Here is a 15,800-nt window from a genome sequence, read left to right as displayed (position 1 = left end):
GGGCGGCGCCGGCCAATCCGGAGCCCCGATGCACCCCCGCCCCCGCCCCGCACACCCCGGGATCGTTCCCAACAGCTGCCTCCCGGCGGGGCTCCTCCCAGACCTGGCGGAGCGGCGTCCGCGTTCCCGCCGCGCCCCCGGGACCCCCACCGGGAGCCAGAGCCCGACCCGAACCGGCCCCGCAGGTGAGCGCTGGGTCTCTGCAGGCAGGGTCGCCTCCTCCCTGCGACGCCCCACGCTCGGCGGTCCCGGGGACGGGGCACTGGCTGGACAGGCTGTCATCTGGCCGCCGCCACTTTTCTGGGTCTGCACCCCTAGATCCTGAGGGGAAGGTTCCGGGCCCTCCCCGGCCCGCCCAGCAGCCCCTGGGGCCCCCCACCAGCCTTTCTGGAGGGAGCCCAGCCTGGCTCTCGCTCCCTGGTCTCCCTCCACCCCCCCTCCTCTCCCAGCCCCTCCCCTCTGAGCGCCCCTCTCCCCTCACCCCCACCCCACCCCCTTGGCTCCAGCACTCTGAGGCAGGTGCAGGCCCGGGGCAGTGGCACCCAGGGGCGCTGCATCCATCAGTCCCTCCCCCACCCGGTCCTCGATGGGAGTGTGGCCTGAAATGTGGGTTTTCTGAGCTTGCTCTGCTCCAGGAGGGCTAGACTCCAACGGTTGCTTAAAACAGACCTGGAGGAACCTGGGGGAGGGGCTTCTGCCCTGTGCTAGGACGTTCCTTGTTTCCTGCTCTGCTGGGGCGGCTTGAAGCCTTCAGAGAAACGCCGGGATCCGGGATCCGGAGGGGCTGGCCGCCTGCTGGGTAGCAGTTCCCAGGACCGCGCACCAGCCAGTCGGCCACTTTGGGTTGTTTTGGATGGTTTGTGTGGGGCGGTGTTTATGGGGGACGTTGACATAAGGTGACAAAATGACATCTTCGCGTTTTAATCTAGTTGAGGAATTTCCTTTGTTCTGAGGCCAGCCGAAGATCCTGTTTTCTTCCTTTCTGAAAGTGAAGCTGGAACGGAAAGTGAGAGGAACGGAAAGGGGGGCTCAGGAGGGTCCTGGGGTGTTGGCATGAGTGGGTGTCATGTGTGGTCAGTGATGAGTGTGTGCGAGGGAACTGCAGGAAGGCCCGGAAACACACCTGTCCCCCTTTTCTATGAGACTTCAGCCCCCAATTAAGTATTAACAAAAAGGTGACAGGAGAAAAAAAGTGAACTGGGTCCCACCCCCACCCCCCAAATTCAGGGGGTGGCAGGGGAGCAGATCCAGCCAGCCTTTCTAGAACAAGAAGACAGGGAGACTGGGGACGCTGGCCCAGCCCGGCCCAGCCCCTGAGGTGGCTCTGTATCTGAGCCAGCCGCCACCTGCCGCCAGCGGCGTGTTTGCCAAACGGAGGCTCTGCAAGTCACACACGCCCTCCCCCTCCGCTGCTTAACAGTTGTGTTCATTCCTCTTGGACTTTCCAGGGATTTTCTTGTGACCAGGATCATGGTGACATGAGGACACGAGAGGCCCCAGCCCCTTGCCGAGCTGGGTTTGGTTCAGCGAAGTGCAGGCCTCTTGGGTCTCAGGTGGGCATTGTGTAGGGCCCCTTCTGGACACAGGCTGGAGGCCAGTGGGCAGGTGTGAGGTCCCGTCTGCGACAGGTACCCAGAGGCAGGGCTTCGGGCCGGGCGGTGCTGTGTCTGGGCGCTTAGGGCCTTGTGCAGCTTTTCCAGAGAAAGCAGCCGTCACTGGGGCTCAGTCTCCAGGATTCTGGTCTGGCACCTGCTCAAACCCCACAGTGAATGAGAGCCGTGACCGAGCCTCAGGAAATGCAAGGCCCCTCCGGGTCTGGGCAGGGCCTGCTCACCCGAGACCCTCCCCCAGCCCAGGTTAGCACTGACTGTCTGTGGTGCTGTCTCCTCAGATGCACACTCCGCCTCCTGAAAGGGCCCTCCCTGCAGAGGTCTGCACAGTGAGTTCTGAGGGGCTGAAAGCGCCAGCCCTGGGTACCTGAGTCACCTGCTCCTGCAGCAAGCTTAACCCCGTGGGCATGGTCCAGGCACTGTGTGCGGCTTTCCAGCACATTCTCATGCCTGTTTGCTTACTCCCCACCGAGAGGTCAGCCCAGAGGCCTTGGTGTTAGTTTCCGGCAGGTGGGTAGGGCCTGAGTCATTGGGCAAACCGGCTCAGAAGTTCAGATTCGGTCCATGGCTGCACAAATGCTCTTTGTTGATGGTGAGCAGTTATTTATGTCTACGAGGTGTCATGTTTGTCTTGAAGTCTTGGCATTAGGGGGGTAGGTCCTCACCCGAATGGCCCCATGGTTTGTCTGAAGCACCCTCCTTAGGACGCCTGGGTGCCTTGCAGTTGACCAGAATGCGGCATCCTGTTTGCAAAGAACTGAAATTTGAAGGGCGGCTCAGGTCTCTGCTCTTCAGGGCGGGACCACAGGCCTGGGACCGGCTCAGATGTCACCTGTTGTCCCAGTGTAGTTGTCACTCACAAGAGTGTCATGGCTACCAGATCTTACGTCTTCTCTCACCCTGTTGACCATGTGACCCTGGACGGGGGTGGGGGGGCAGCAATTGGGCCACATGTCTGCCAGGCCCGACCTGGCTCCCGGGGTTCAGCCCCCCCACCCCCACCCCAAGCCCTGCGTCTCCCACCACCCCTCCCTCCTCTCCCAGCCCCTCCCCTCTGAGCTCCCCTCTCCCCTCACCTCCCCGCTAGAGTTTCTACAAGACTGTGAGCCTGTCTTGGTTTACATTTCTAGGATACTGCCATGACCTTGGGCAAGTAAAAAACCTTGAGGTTGGTCCAGGAAATCTGATACGCCCTGTAAAAGTTAAACAAATGTATAAACTTGGAAGGGTCCTTGTCATGCTGTATGGTGACATTTCCATATGGGGTTGGCCGTGGCCAAGTGTAATACCAGACGTGTTGGTTCACTACAGTTGATAGTGCTTCTCTGCAGGCTGGGAGATGGGGGAGGCACATGTGATAACCATGACCTTGAGTTCTGAAGGGGGGAAGCCCATGTGTTGGACATGACCTTGAGTTCTGAAGAGGCAGAGCACCTGTGATGACCTTGCATTCTGTAGCGGGGGCCATGCGTGATGAACATGACCTTGAGTTATGACCGCCGTGTCACAGGAACCATTTTCCCTGACTGGATTTTGGGTGCTCTGTAAGAGTCAAGGCTGCTTTTGTCCATCTCTTGTTTGGCCAGGTCTGCCTCATGGGACAGCTGCTGTGGAGGTCACACTCATGGTGTGTGTGACCATATGGACACTCCTTATTGGGTCAAGTGTCCATCCATTCAGTGGGTCTTTTTTTTTTTAAAGATTTTATTGGGGAATTGGGGGAGGGACAGCGTTGGGGAATCAGGGGAGGGGAACAGACAAGTTGCTGTCCTTTTGTTCTTCAGTCTAGTTGTGGAAGACGTCACTTCACTGGCCCATGTTGGTATTATCATTGCGCTCTTCACGGGTGAGGCAGTCGCTCGCTGGCCATTGGTTGGCCACTCATGGCGGCTCATGGCATCTCACGCCCGCTGCCGGCCAGCCCCACTGCAGCCTACGCTGTCGCCTGCAGCCCAGCTCCAGGTGGAGCTGTTGTTCACCATCTTAGCTGTAGAGAGGGCAGTGTCACTGGCCCTCATGTGGGATCCGAACCTGGGCCGTGCTGCTCAGAGCTCACGCTCTCAAGCCAACTCCTAACCAACGTGCCACTCGTCCGGCCCCATTCAGTGGGTCTTTATTGAGGACTTACTATGGCCAAAGTGTCTGTCAAAGCTGTGGGGATTCACCAGGATGGACAAGCTGGCTGGGTGCGGAGGAGCATGAATCAGTGAGCCAGACACGTAGTAAGCAAGAGATCGGGAGGGTCGCCGCGGCCCCGTGGAGTCAGAGGAACAGAAACGCGTGACGAGCCTGCGCATGGCTGGAGCGAGAACTGTGGGCCGGTGGTCGGAGGGGCCCTCTCCACAGAGGTGACAATGGAGCTGAGACAAGAGTGAAAGGCCGGCCACCCTAAGGTGTGCTAAGAGCAGCCTGGGAGAGAGCCAGGAAGTGCACGGTGAGAGGTGGACGGGCGCATGGTTCCCACACCGCAGGGGCGCAGCCTGCCAGGCGGGCGCCTGGCCTCTGGACCCGCCACTCCAGACAGTTCCTTCTGACAGCACACCTACTCCAGAGTGAGGGGGACGGTGGAGGCAGGCCTGGGCCGTGAGGGCTGGGGGCGGCTGGCAGCCTGAGGCTGGGGGTGAGCACGAAGGCTGCTGGGTTCTGGCTGGCCTTCACGCTTGTTGGTTCTGTGGGTGCCTGTGGGCCCACATCGCGCTGCAGGGCTGGTCCTGGAGGCGTGGTACCTGGACCAGGACAGCAGCCGGGCACTCGGAAGGGCCACTTCCAGCCCACTCACATTGCCATGCGCCCTTCAGGCGACCTAGACATGTGCAGCGCAGGACCGCTGACGAGATGAGATGTAGCCCTGCTCTCTCACTGACTGCAGACCCCTGGGTGCCAAAAAGTCCCAAGGAGGGAGACTGAGGGGTGCGTGGGAAGCTGGGGTTTGAGGGGAGCCCTTTGAGGACGGAGAAGGATGTGGACAGAGAAAGATGTGGACAGAGGACACTCCAGGTGGGAGAGCAGCCAAGTCATTTCCGGGGTGCTCTGGGCAGAGTTGGGGGCATAGGACTCGGGCAGACCCACACTGCTGAGGGGTCATGTTGAAAGGCATTCGCGTTGACTGTAGCATTTTAGTCACCAAGAGGCATCGGTGACAGGGAAGATTGGGGACGTCCCCGGCCCTTTCCTGCAAGTCCTTGAGAAGTTAACAGTACACCTTCGTGACGATGGCACTGGCGGCTGGCAGGTCACCTTTGCCTAGGGAAGCCCAAGGCAGAGAAGGAATGGGCCCAGACACACCTGAGACAGGCTACAGCGTCTTCCCAGGCTGTGAGAGTTGGCTCAGGCCAGGTGGGAAGGGCTCCGCGGCAACCTGGGCTCCAACAAACAGAAGTGAAATTGGTGGGAATGCCCGAGACCGGGATTCCTGGGTCCGCTCTGAGCCTGTTTGCAAATCTGTAAAGTGCACATAACAGCCCACCTAAGAGGATGGCTGAGAATCACACTGGACAGTATTGCAGGCATGCAGTGGACGTTTTTTAACTCAACACACATTTGTTGAGCACATACAATGGACCCGGAACTGCTCTCGGCAGCGGGGGTGACGCTGTAAGACTGTGTGGGGCTTCCTTTCAGAGGAGAGAGAGACAGCAGACAAGTAAACGTGCCAAGTTGTGCTCGGTGCTGTGGAGGACAGTGGGCTGACTTCTGAACGCAGCGAGGGGACGAGCCAGGCAGATGTGCTGGAAAGAGCTTCCTTGCAGAAGAGCAGCTCGTGCAAAGGTCCAGGGGCAGGAAGGCAGGGGCCAGAGAGCCAGCAGCGCCAGCTGTCGGAGGGGCCGCAAGCCCACGGTCGCCTCAGAACTGCGCTTCTCCGCTGAGGGAGGTGGGAGCATGTGCCGACTGAGCAGGAGTGAAGCCATCTGCCCTGTTTAGCGAGACTGCAGGGGCTGAAGTATTGGGGGGGGGGGGGAGGGTGGAAGAGGCGACTTTGAGAGCCCTTTGCAGTCGTCCCGGTTGGAGACGAGAGAGGTGTGGAAGTGGGAACATGGGTGGGTAGGTGATGGCGTGTTTTGAAGGTAACACCATCAGGATTTGCTACCATGTGGACTTGGGGCAGGGAGTCAGCCAGAGCTGGGGTGTGGGGTGCTGCGCGGCCCCCAGCTCCTCGCCCGCTGCTCTGTTCCGGCCGGGCAGCCTGCCTCCGGAGGCCTGTTCACGGCTGACGGCTTCCCTCCGGGCAGGGGACCTGTGTGCTCGCGGTCGGGCCAGGTTAGCGTTGGCATAGGGGACTGTCAATCACAGAGCAGGCGTGCAGGGGAGAATTCTAAGAATCTGCTCTCTGTGCTGACAGGGGGGAATTGGAGCCCCAAGCAGCCACCAAGCGCTGGGGGACCCGGCGCTCCCCCGGCTGTAATTAACTGGCTCACACTCCCTCCTCCAGTCCAGGCAATAAAGAAGCCAGTTGTCCTGGGAGCAATGTCAGGGCTGACATGGAGTGACCCCAGGGCTCCTCTGGTGACAGTGACGGGAGGGGGATGGCGCGGCAGCAGCACCTGTGTCCCCAGCTACAGCAGCAGCTGAACCCCACTTGCCCGCCCTGAGCAGCCTCGGCCTTGGGGCCCCCACCCCGTCTCTCAGCCTGTGTTGCCCACTCGACAGCGGGGTGGGCACATCCTTCCTGGCTTGCTGTGGGTGAGGGGCCGTCCCTGGGGCTGGAGGCCAGCTCTCTGCAGGGGCAGGGCCCCACGGCATGGGAGCAGCTTTGGGTACACACCCACTTCCGTCCCCCGCTGACACCTCTGTGCTTCTGGGCCTCGCAGCCACCCAGCTGTAGGACCCCCCAGCCCTGTGGGAGGGTGCAGGTGCGAGGGGTGGGGGCTGAGGAGGGGCCCAGGAGGGTGGGGGTGTTCATGCAGTTCACACTCCGCCCTATGAGGTCTAGGAATTGGGGTGCAGCTCTGCGTGGTGGGAGCAGGGCCGCCCCCACCCCACCCAGGGATCCTCTATCCCCGCTGCCACCAACTAAGCAGCTCAGCCCCTGATTCAGACTCCTTCTTAAAACGGGTCCTTGTGACTGTAAGAACTAACTCCGTCCAGCTCCCGGGAAGATGGCTGTTGTTAATTGTGCTGGAGAGGACACAGGACAGGCTGTCACCGGGGCTACGTGCACGCATGCACACGCGTTCACACGCACACCTGCTGGGAGGGGACGCCACGGTGGCGATGGTCGCGTTTTGTGCCATCTATTGAATGACTTTTTGTGTTTTCCCGCTATTTTATGACTTGTTATGTACGCGTATTTTAATAGCTTTACTGAGGTGTGATTTACATGCTGTAAAATACATTCATCTTAAGTCAACGGTTGAATGCGCTTGGGTAAATGTACGGGCTGCTCAGCCCCCATTCGGTCGGGGAGCGTTCACACGGCCCCGAAAGGGACCCCCTGCCCACCATGTGCGGTCACCTCCAGCCCAGCAGCCACTGCCTTCCTGTCTCTGGGCGTTGCCTTTTCTGTTCATTTCTGTAGAAATGGGGTGGTGGGGGGGAGGGTGTTGGGGGGGGTGTGTTGGGAGGAGTGGGGGGGCGTCTCCCTGCTGGCAGGATGTCTTAGATCCTCGTCCACAGACAGTACTTCAGCCTATCCCTGCCCAGTGGTTTCCCTGAGTTGTTTTGTGAAACCTGGACATTATGGACTTACATTTCAGAAGCTTTGTGTCTAGAACATCCCTAGTGGGCTCATCTCATGGTCAGGACCAATTATCCAGAAGGAAGAAAGTTGGGCAGAGAAGAAATCTCGGGGCCCAGAGTGTGAGGAGGCCAGGTCAGGACGGGGCTTGGGGAGCCGCCTGTCCTGTGCCCGCATCTTCCCAGACCTGAGGTCTCACACTCGCAGCTCAGCAGACTTGAGCAAGCCGGTTCGGAAGACAGCAGGTGTTTAGAACGGCGTTTATTTGCGGGGCTGGCCACATTTCTGTGTTTTCCCAAAGGACGGAAGCTCTTATCTTCTTGATAAGCCCAAGGGCAGAAGTGCTTGGCCGGTGGGCAGGTGTGGTGGGCGGAGGTGGCCCTGGATGACGTGGAGCCTGTGCAGCCCTTCCAGGAAGTGACCGCAGTCCCCCTGACACGATGTGGCCACTTCCCTGGCCCTGGGACTGACCCCAGAGTGTGGAACCTGCGAGCCTTCCGGTGAGAAGGCAGGGCCTGGGGCAGGCGCTCCCCGTCTTCGTGAGGGTCTCTCCACAGCACTTACCGATAGACGCGGGGCTTCGTCCCTCTTTCTCTCACTGGAGGTGTTGGGGGCTCGTTTGCTAACCGTCACCTGAAACGGCCAGCACCCGCCCAAGCAAGGGGCCTGGAGAGCCCGAGGCGGCTCACCTCCCTCTGCGACACTGACTGCCCCGCGGCGCTCTGCCCTGGGAGTCGGGGCCCTTCTGGGCCCCGCACCCACCTCGGGGGCCCTGCCGGCTGTGTCTCCACGGCCCGGGTGCGTCTTGGTGTGTGCGTGGCCGTGGTGCCCTGCCCCTCACGTGCCGGCCGTGTGCTCAGACATGCGTGTGAAGGAGCGTGTGCGTTGTCCTTTAATAACAGAGCGTTGGTGACCTTTAGTCCGTGGGTCACAGGCCATGGAGCCGGCAGCCTGCGTGCAGGGAACGCCCCGCTGGGCAGCCTCCGATGGCTGCTTGTTGAGGAATTGTTAAATGGCCGGCTGAAACGACAGACACCTGCAGGTGAATAGCTTTGCCTTCACGCTGGAGTGAAGGGGCCAGGCAGCAGCCTCTCCCAGGCGCCCGCCCGGAGAGGAGCCCAAATCTGGGCAGAGCTGGGGGAGGCCTCAGCGGGCAGACAGAGCCCACAGGGCCAGGCGGCGGGAGCCCTGCAGGGTGTCCGGGCTGGAGTGTCCCCGCGGACTGTCTCCATCTTCGCCCGCAGCGGGGTTCTCACTGCTGGCACAGGTGGGAAGTGACCCCGGGGCCATGAAAGAATTGGCGTCAGTTTCCAAAACTGAAGGGAGTCCACGGAGCCTGTGATTCGTTCCCCTCAGGGACCGGGCAGGAGGCTGCACGGGGCCCGGTGCTGCGGCCTCCACCACTCCGGGCACCTTTCTGGGTTCGGAGGCCCCGCCCGCCCGCCTCCAGCGGGGACCTCGGCAGTGTCCCTGGCTCTCTGCAGCCTGGGCGTCCGCAGAGCTTTTCCCCTTGGTCCCCGGGGAGGAGGAGGGGGGCAGTGCCAGGCAGGGGAGCGGGTGCCAGCCCGACACTGTTTATTTGCATTCCACTCAGCCTGACGCGTCCCCGCTGTTTACAGCCCTGGACCTTGCCCTGCACGGCCGGCTGGGACCTGGCCCTGCTGCGCTTTGGGTCCCTTCCCGGCCAGGAGCTCTGCGAGGGGCCCGGAGCTCTGCGAGGAGCCCGGTCCTCGGGAAGCCCAGGCCGCTGGGTGGGTGTGTGGTGCTGTGCGCCCCCCCGTGGCTGGACGAGGGGGAGGGCGGTGTGGTGACGCGCGGGCCACCCTCCAGGCGGCACGCAGGCCGTGGCCGCCCTGCCCTCCCGGCCATGCCGCTGACCAGTTCTCTCCTACAGGAGGAGATGGAGGGGACGCTGTCCTGAGACCGGCCCAGGGGCTGCGACATGACTGTGGAGAGCAGGGACATCCTGGTGCTGCTGCCCACGCGGGAACAGCTGCGGCTGGTCGTGGGGGTGAGTGCCCAGCGGAGCGGGGGCGGAATGACTGTGGGGTGATCGTGGGGGACTGTGGGGTACGTGTGGGGAAGGGTGACCGTGGGAGTGGCCCTGAGGGTGGGCAGGGGGTGGGGGGAGGGAGAAAGACAGCGGGGTGTGGCAGTGAACGCGGGGACATCGGGCCGACGTGCCCCCTGCCTGGCCTCTCTGAGGAGCTGTCATTTCTGACCCACTGCGGCCTCAGTGTCCCCTCGTGCTGTCTGGCTCATGGCTGTGGCTGGGCCCACATGAGTGTCCAGTGTCCTGACCTGAGCGCTGCCCAGTCCCCCCAAGACCAGTGTCCTCCTGGGCTCCCTCTGCTCTGGGGACCCGTCCCATTTGGAGCTTCTCCCTGGGACCTGGGAGTGGGGGTGTGTGTCTGAGAGCGGCTGTGTCCCCGCCGGGAACAGATGCTAAATGAGGCCGGAGAATCAGCCCCTCGGAGGCAGCGCCTGGGGACACAGAGCCGCAGCCCTGTCCTCCCAAGAAGGTGACCCCACTGGGAAGGAAGGAGCTGTGCGCATGTAGCGTGTTGCCTCCCCAAACACCAAGGCTTTCTGACGTTCAAGACCAGTGCCCGTTGACGTGGCGCTGGGCGCTTCTCCCCTCGCACTCCTCGCCGTCCACTTCCGCTCCTGGCGTGGCTGACTTCACCCCCAGGCCTCCCACAGCCCCTGCGCCGGCGCCTCCAGGGAGGTGACTTCCAGACACAGCTGCCAGTGCCTGCCCGGGGGAGTCGCCGGGCTCCTTGCGTCTGAGGGCGGCCACGCAGTGCTGTGCCCAAGACGGCCGGGCAGGGGTCACCTGGGCCGTCTCTGGTGACAGGCCCGTGTGACCTCCACCTATCGCATCACTCAGCTTATCCTTTTACGAGAGATGCTCATGATGCATAATAACTCGTCAATTCATGGGCTCAGTCAACACACACAGGGTACCACCTGAGCAAAGGTGTGCGGACTGGTGCTCTCCACACAGGTGTGTGGCTCCCGCAAACCTCCGCCAGGTGACCCAGCTGCTTGCGTCTGCGGTAGATGACTAAGAGTCCCCTGCTGGCTCCCTGTCACGGACCCGTGTGTGAGGCCAGCGCACCCCGCAGACGTGGCCGCCCTCACCCAGCTCACCTCCTCACAGCCTTCCCCACGCCGTGGTCACCCCGGGACAGAGCGGCTCCCAAGCAGTCATTTTAGAGGACCTGCTCTTCCTCCGTGGTGAAGCAGTGCCCCTGAGTAGGAAGATAAGGCCTTTCACAGGAATTCTGGGGTGGGAGCTGGGTGGGACTTCTGGAGGGAGCCGGTGTCGGGGTGTGGGGAGTGCAGACGGGCCCTTCACTGCCCGTCACCTGTTGGGGTGCACGTCACCTGTTGGGGTGCACGTCACCTGTTGGGGTGCACGGGGACTGGTCTGACAGCAAACACCAGTGGGGACAGGGACGCGCTGGGCAGGGCAGGGCCCGCCTAGGATGTGTGCTGCTACCCTGGGCGTCCGTCCCTGATGCGTCACCAAAAGGACAAATCAGTTCCAGCTGGGATTTTTTCTTTTCTTTTCTGTCTTTTTGGATGGGCATGGTGGTCCTTTCTACTTATTATCCATTTTGAGTGAAAAAGGAAGTGGCTTTAAGTTCCTCTAATCCAGGCAGTCTCTGTTCAAATTGCGGTTTCTGTCTTCTGGGAGTTTCTGAGCGTGGCCACAGCCTGCACGCAGGCGGCCGGCTCTCTCTACCATCGGCTGCTTGAAGTAGCCCCTTCCTTACGCGCAGGTGCTGACACCCGCCAGGTGCCTCACATAACCTCCCCGGCTCAGCCAGTTCTCCTTTGTCCAATTTTACAAATGGGAGAGCTGAGGTCCAGAGGTCGGCGAGTGCTGAGCTGCGTTGCCAAGTGCCGAGCTGGGGCTCGAGCCCGGGGCCGCCTGGTTCTGAAGCCCCTCTGCGTTCACTGCTCCCCGCTAGCCTGGTGGCGGCCCCATTGGGGGAGCCCCGCGGTTGTGTGGCAGGCCCCCTGCTGCCGTGCTCTCTCTAGCGGGGTCGTGCGGCTCTGCAGCGCCAGGGTCCCGTCAGGTCTGCGGGGCAGGGAGGGGTCCGCCTGCTCTTGGCCGATGGAGCGGAAGCTCCTGGTGGACATCGCTGACCATGAGAAATAGCTTCGTGGTTCAGCTCTCTCCTTCCTGGGGACACCTGGGGAGGGGAGGGGGCTCGGGGGACAGGTTCCAAGTGGCAACACCTGTCTCACGTCCAGATGTCACTGGCCACTCAGGCCACTTGGGTTCGGTCAGAGGAAGATAGAATCGCTTTATCTGCCTGTTTCAGTTGGGTTTATAGGAACAGGAAAACCCAGAAACTTGGCTGGCCCTGTGAGATAGTGTTTTCATTTTAAGGATCAGTGTGGTTTATGAAAACCTTTGGCCGGAGCTGGAGGCATTCCTGGTAATTAATGTCTTATTTGACTACTTAATGAATGTCTTATTCCAACATGTGTCTGCTCAGGCACACATTTCTGTATTTAGATCAGAGCCGACATTCACGTTAGTAACAGAATCTCCCCGAGCCTCAGTTTCCCCGCCTGGGAGTGCGATGCTGGAGCTGACGGGGGCGTTTTCCAGCTGCTCCCCGCATCCTCAGAGGAGCCTCAGGGCACGGGGAGGGGCAGGAGGAAGGCTTGCTGAGGGGGGGGTTGGCCCCCGCCCCATGTGCGACCAGGACCAAGTGTGAGGCCTGTGATGGAGACACAAACTCAGCCTTGATGGACACGCCCACTGAGGCACCTGGCCGCAGCGTGGTGGGGACAGAGCCAGCTGACTTTCTCATGTGAGCACGACAGGGCGCCCCATATCTAACTATTCCTGCGTCTTCACGTCTAGGTATTAGAAAACTACAGGCTGCAAAGGCCTTTGCTGCTGAGCCACCAACCCCTCAATTTAAATGGGGAGTAGCAAAGCCAGCCCTAGTCATTCACCACAGAACAGTGCGGACATGCCGTTTGGCTTGAGACAGTGTAGATGCACTAGTCACAAAACGGCCTTCCCGGAATCCCAGAAGCACCGCCTGTCCCCAGGTGAGTCACCTTCTTGGCAGAAGGCCCAGTGAGAGCAGAGCTGTCCTGCGCCAGCCTGCTGCCTGTCTGTGCCAGGGTGCGCCTCTCACAACCGGAGACTCGCCAGCCGGGCCCCATGCACGCTGGAGACACCACTGCCCGCCATGCGGGAACTTAGAGTGGTGGGGCCGCTCGGCAGCCCTGGGGGGGGATGCAGTGGATAGAGGAACGTGCCGGACACGCGGGGCGGGGGCGGGGGTGCGTTGGCCACAGGGCTAATGACCCCGTGTGTCCAACAAATAAATGGCAGGGGTAATGCTCGGAGGGAGGACAGACGCACCACCCAGTCCCGGGAGGGGCCCTTTCTTGAGTCTGGACTCAAATCAACAAAGTGTAAGAGTTGACATGAGGCAACTGGAAACGCGAAGTTACTGGATGTTTGATAGTAAGAGGTTGTTCAGTTTTCGGTCGAAATGAAGCATTGGTAGGGTGATGCCTAATAGGTTGGATAATAGATGAAGAGAGAGCGCCCTTACCTGTGTATCCGCACATGAAACACACCTGCTGGGCAATCACATGGGCAGAAATGGAGACAGCACCCCGTACCTCAGGCCAGTGGGGGCGGGTGCAAGGGTGGGGGGACTCAGCCTGGGCCCTGAGCCCAGCAGGAGGTGCCTGTGGGAGGAAACTGTCCCCCAAGGCTGCAGCAGGAGTGGGGCTGCTGAGACCAGGGTATTGCTGGGAGTGGGGAAAGGGGCCCTGGAAACAACCTTCGCCCCTCTGGGCCCCCTGCACAAGGGTGCCTAGACCCAGCCCTGCTCTCAGGGGCAGCCTGCACAATGTTGGGTTGGGGGAGAGAGCCCAGTGGGCATACCCTGGGACACAGGTTACTGCAACCCGTCTGGACGCCCCCGGCCTCATGCAGGCTCCTGTACTGAGGTCAGGCATGCCCACCCCATGCCCCCACTGCCCCACCTCCTCCCCTCTACACCCCCAGTCTCTCACCGGCTGCTCTGCTGGACTGGGGGACATCTGGTCTTGGGTGGGCAGTCCTCGAGCACCCTCAGTGCTGACTGCAGTGGGTGGGGAGCAGCCGGCCCCAGGCCCCTGCCTCCTAGCCCTTCAGTGGTCCCACCTTCTCCACTGCCTGCCCTTTTGGGGGCCGAGCTGGTGGGCTACGCCCAGACCACCTCCCCTCTTTCACAGGTGGAGGCCACAGGTCGCGAGCTCTTCCAGCAGGTGTGTGACAAGACCAGCATCAGAGAAGCCCACTTCTTTGGCCTCAGCGTGGTCCGAAGTAAGTAAGCTCTGCCCTGCACCCCAGCCCAGGAGCACAGGCCGCTTCTGGGGGCCTGAGTCTGAAGGGCTCACTCGCACTCGCCTGGCACCTGTGAGCTGAGCTCCATGCTCCGTCTTCCCAAATCGGTCTGGTTTATATCCCACTGTCACCCGCCTGTTACCTCAGCAGAATTCAGGGGCAGGCAGCCCTGCGTGCTGCTGTCAGCTGGAACCCGAGCTCACCTGTGCTTTGGTCCGATTGCACCCAATCCACTCAGCTACACGCGGGTTTAACACGCGGTAACGGGGCTGGAGGGACGCTCTGATGGAGGCCCTGCTTCTGTTTCTAGACAACGAGTATATGTTTATGGACTTGGAGCAAAAGCTCGGCAAATACTTCTCAAAGGACTGGAGGAGAGAGATGCACCAAGTAAGTGGGACTGCAGGTGGGAGGGCAGGGGAGGCCCCTGGGGGACCGGACGTCTGTGCATCCAGGTCGGGCGCTGGTGCCGGGACCCGCCATGCTGTGCGGTGGTGCTGCCTCTGCACAGAGGGGCCACCGCCAACAGCGCTGCCCGCTGGTGGCACGCCTGCTCCCCGCGGTGTCCCAGCACTCTCTTTTGCACTCTCGAGGGACGCCAGCCCGAAGCCATCCTGGGCAAACGCTCGCGAATGTCATGGGCAGCGCTCCACTCAGTGTTTTCTGTAAAACAGCGAGATAAGATCAGCTGCCCAGGTGTTAAGACCTGAGCTTAAGCCTGGAGCTGGGATGGAGTCATGGCAGGGGACTGCCGCACGGTGGCCACGGCCCAGCTGTCAGCTCGCCGCTGAGGCCATTTGCATGGCCCCTTTTTCCCGCCCGCCTTCACCCTCCAGGGAACCGGCAGATGCAGGGCCCCCTTCGTGACGTTTCTCAGGGTGCAGTACTACGTGGACAACGGGAGGGTTATAAGGTAACTAACTGCTGAGGCCGTCAGGACATTCCCGGGGCGGTGAAGGTCTAGCGAGGTGACACCCAGCTTGTGTGAAGAGCATGACATTGCTGTCGCTTTGGTGGGGTGGGAGGCACCGTCATCCTGTTCCTGGAGATGATATGTGGAGATGTGTGGAGATGTGTGGAGACATGTGGAGACTGAGCTGGAACATAAAAGTTTTCCAAACGCAGGTATCCACGTTCTCTTGGGGGGTGGGGACGGGTGCATTACACGTGGCGGGTGCCGGGGGCTTTGAAGGTCGCTGCCGTAGACCAGGGCCGCCCTTCTGCACGGGGCTCGAATGCTCTCAGCGGCACAGCTGCAGGTGTCCGGCAGCGGTGGGAAAGGGGTCCCAGGCAGGGTACCCGGGGCTCCCTTCAGAGTATCGGGAGGTCTGCCTCAGAGCTTGCAGGGTAACACGGGGCTCCCCGGGCAGTTTAGGAACCCTAGTTCCCCAGCCAGGACTATGTCCCCAGGAATTCCCTGATGGTCCCAACGAGCCTTCTGAGAAAGGGGGGGTGGAGAGTGAGGGGGGGTTGTGCGGAGGGTTCTGGGGAGTGAGGGGGGTTGTGTGGAGGGTTCTGGAGAGTGGGGGGGTTGTGTGGAAGGTTCTGGAGAGAGGGGGGGTTGTGTGGAGGGTTCTGGGTAGTGAGGGGGGTTGTGTGGGAGGTTCTGGAGAGAGGGGGGTTGTGTGGGAGGTTGCCCACTACAGCTGGCTGTGGGGTTGGTGGAGGCTGCCCCTGGTTAGGGAAGGAGCCTGACCTTGGCATGTTGAGAGCTGAGGCTTCCTGGCTCCTCAGGGACAGGAGTGACCATCAGCAAGTTCATCTGTGCCACCCTGGAACGTGGCCAGGTGTGGCAAGACAAGGATGTGAATTCCCGGAGGGCAGGGAGGGCCTGGGGCTGTGGAGGGACCGTCCAGACGTCCAGACGCAGCAGGAGCTGGCCCCTCACCAGACCGCCTGCTGCCTCCCAGTGACAGGACGGCCCGGCACCTGTACTACTGCCACCTGAAGGAGCAGGTGCTGAGGTCGCAGTGCGTCCACCGAGAGGAGGCCTACTTTCTGCTGGCCGCCTACGGGCTGCAGGCCGACCTGGGCAACCACCGCGAGCCGGCGCACGTGGGCCGGTACTTCGAGCCGCAGGCCTACTTCCCGCAGTGGGTAAGGCCATGGGGCGGGGCTGCGGGCGGGGAGGGGCGGG

At 61.5% G+C, this 15,800-nt stretch overlaps 1 protein-coding gene across 5 annotated transcripts in view; it reads left to right on the top strand.

Moving 5' to 3' along the window:
- Positions 1–74: 74 nt before the first annotated feature.
- Positions 75–15,800, top strand: part of FRMD1 (FERM domain containing 1) — a 24,530-nt gene continuing 8,804 nt past the window's right edge. The window contains exons 1-6 of one of the 5 annotated variants that reach the window (XM_019659508.1): positions 75–185; positions 9,179–9,295; positions 13,552–13,642; positions 13,974–14,053; positions 14,500–14,576; positions 15,574–15,760. In XM_019659508.1, the coding sequence (XP_019515053.1) occupies positions 9,227–9,295; positions 13,552–13,642; positions 13,974–14,053; positions 14,500–14,576; positions 15,574–15,760 (504 nt within the window). In that variant the 5' untranslated portion in view covers positions 75–185; positions 9,179–9,226. Of the gene's footprint in view, positions 186–7,204; positions 8,327–8,351; positions 8,552–8,985; positions 9,036–9,178; positions 9,296–10,727; positions 12,367–13,551; positions 13,643–13,973; positions 14,054–14,499; positions 14,577–15,573; positions 15,761–15,800 lie in introns of those variants that run through there. The other 4 variants (XM_019659509.1, XM_019659511.1, XM_019659510.1 and 1 more) reach the window with 4 other exon arrangements.

The sequence above is a fragment of the Hipposideros armiger genome, unplaced genomic scaffold (assembly GCF_001890085.2).
Source record: "Hipposideros armiger isolate ML-2016 unplaced genomic scaffold, ASM189008v1 scaffold_299, whole genome shotgun sequence".
Taxonomy (NCBI): Eukaryota; Metazoa; Chordata; class Mammalia; order Chiroptera; family Hipposideridae; genus Hipposideros; species Hipposideros armiger.
The sequence above is the reverse complement of the archived record's forward strand: the minus strand, read 5'-3'. Positions and strand labels throughout refer to the sequence as shown.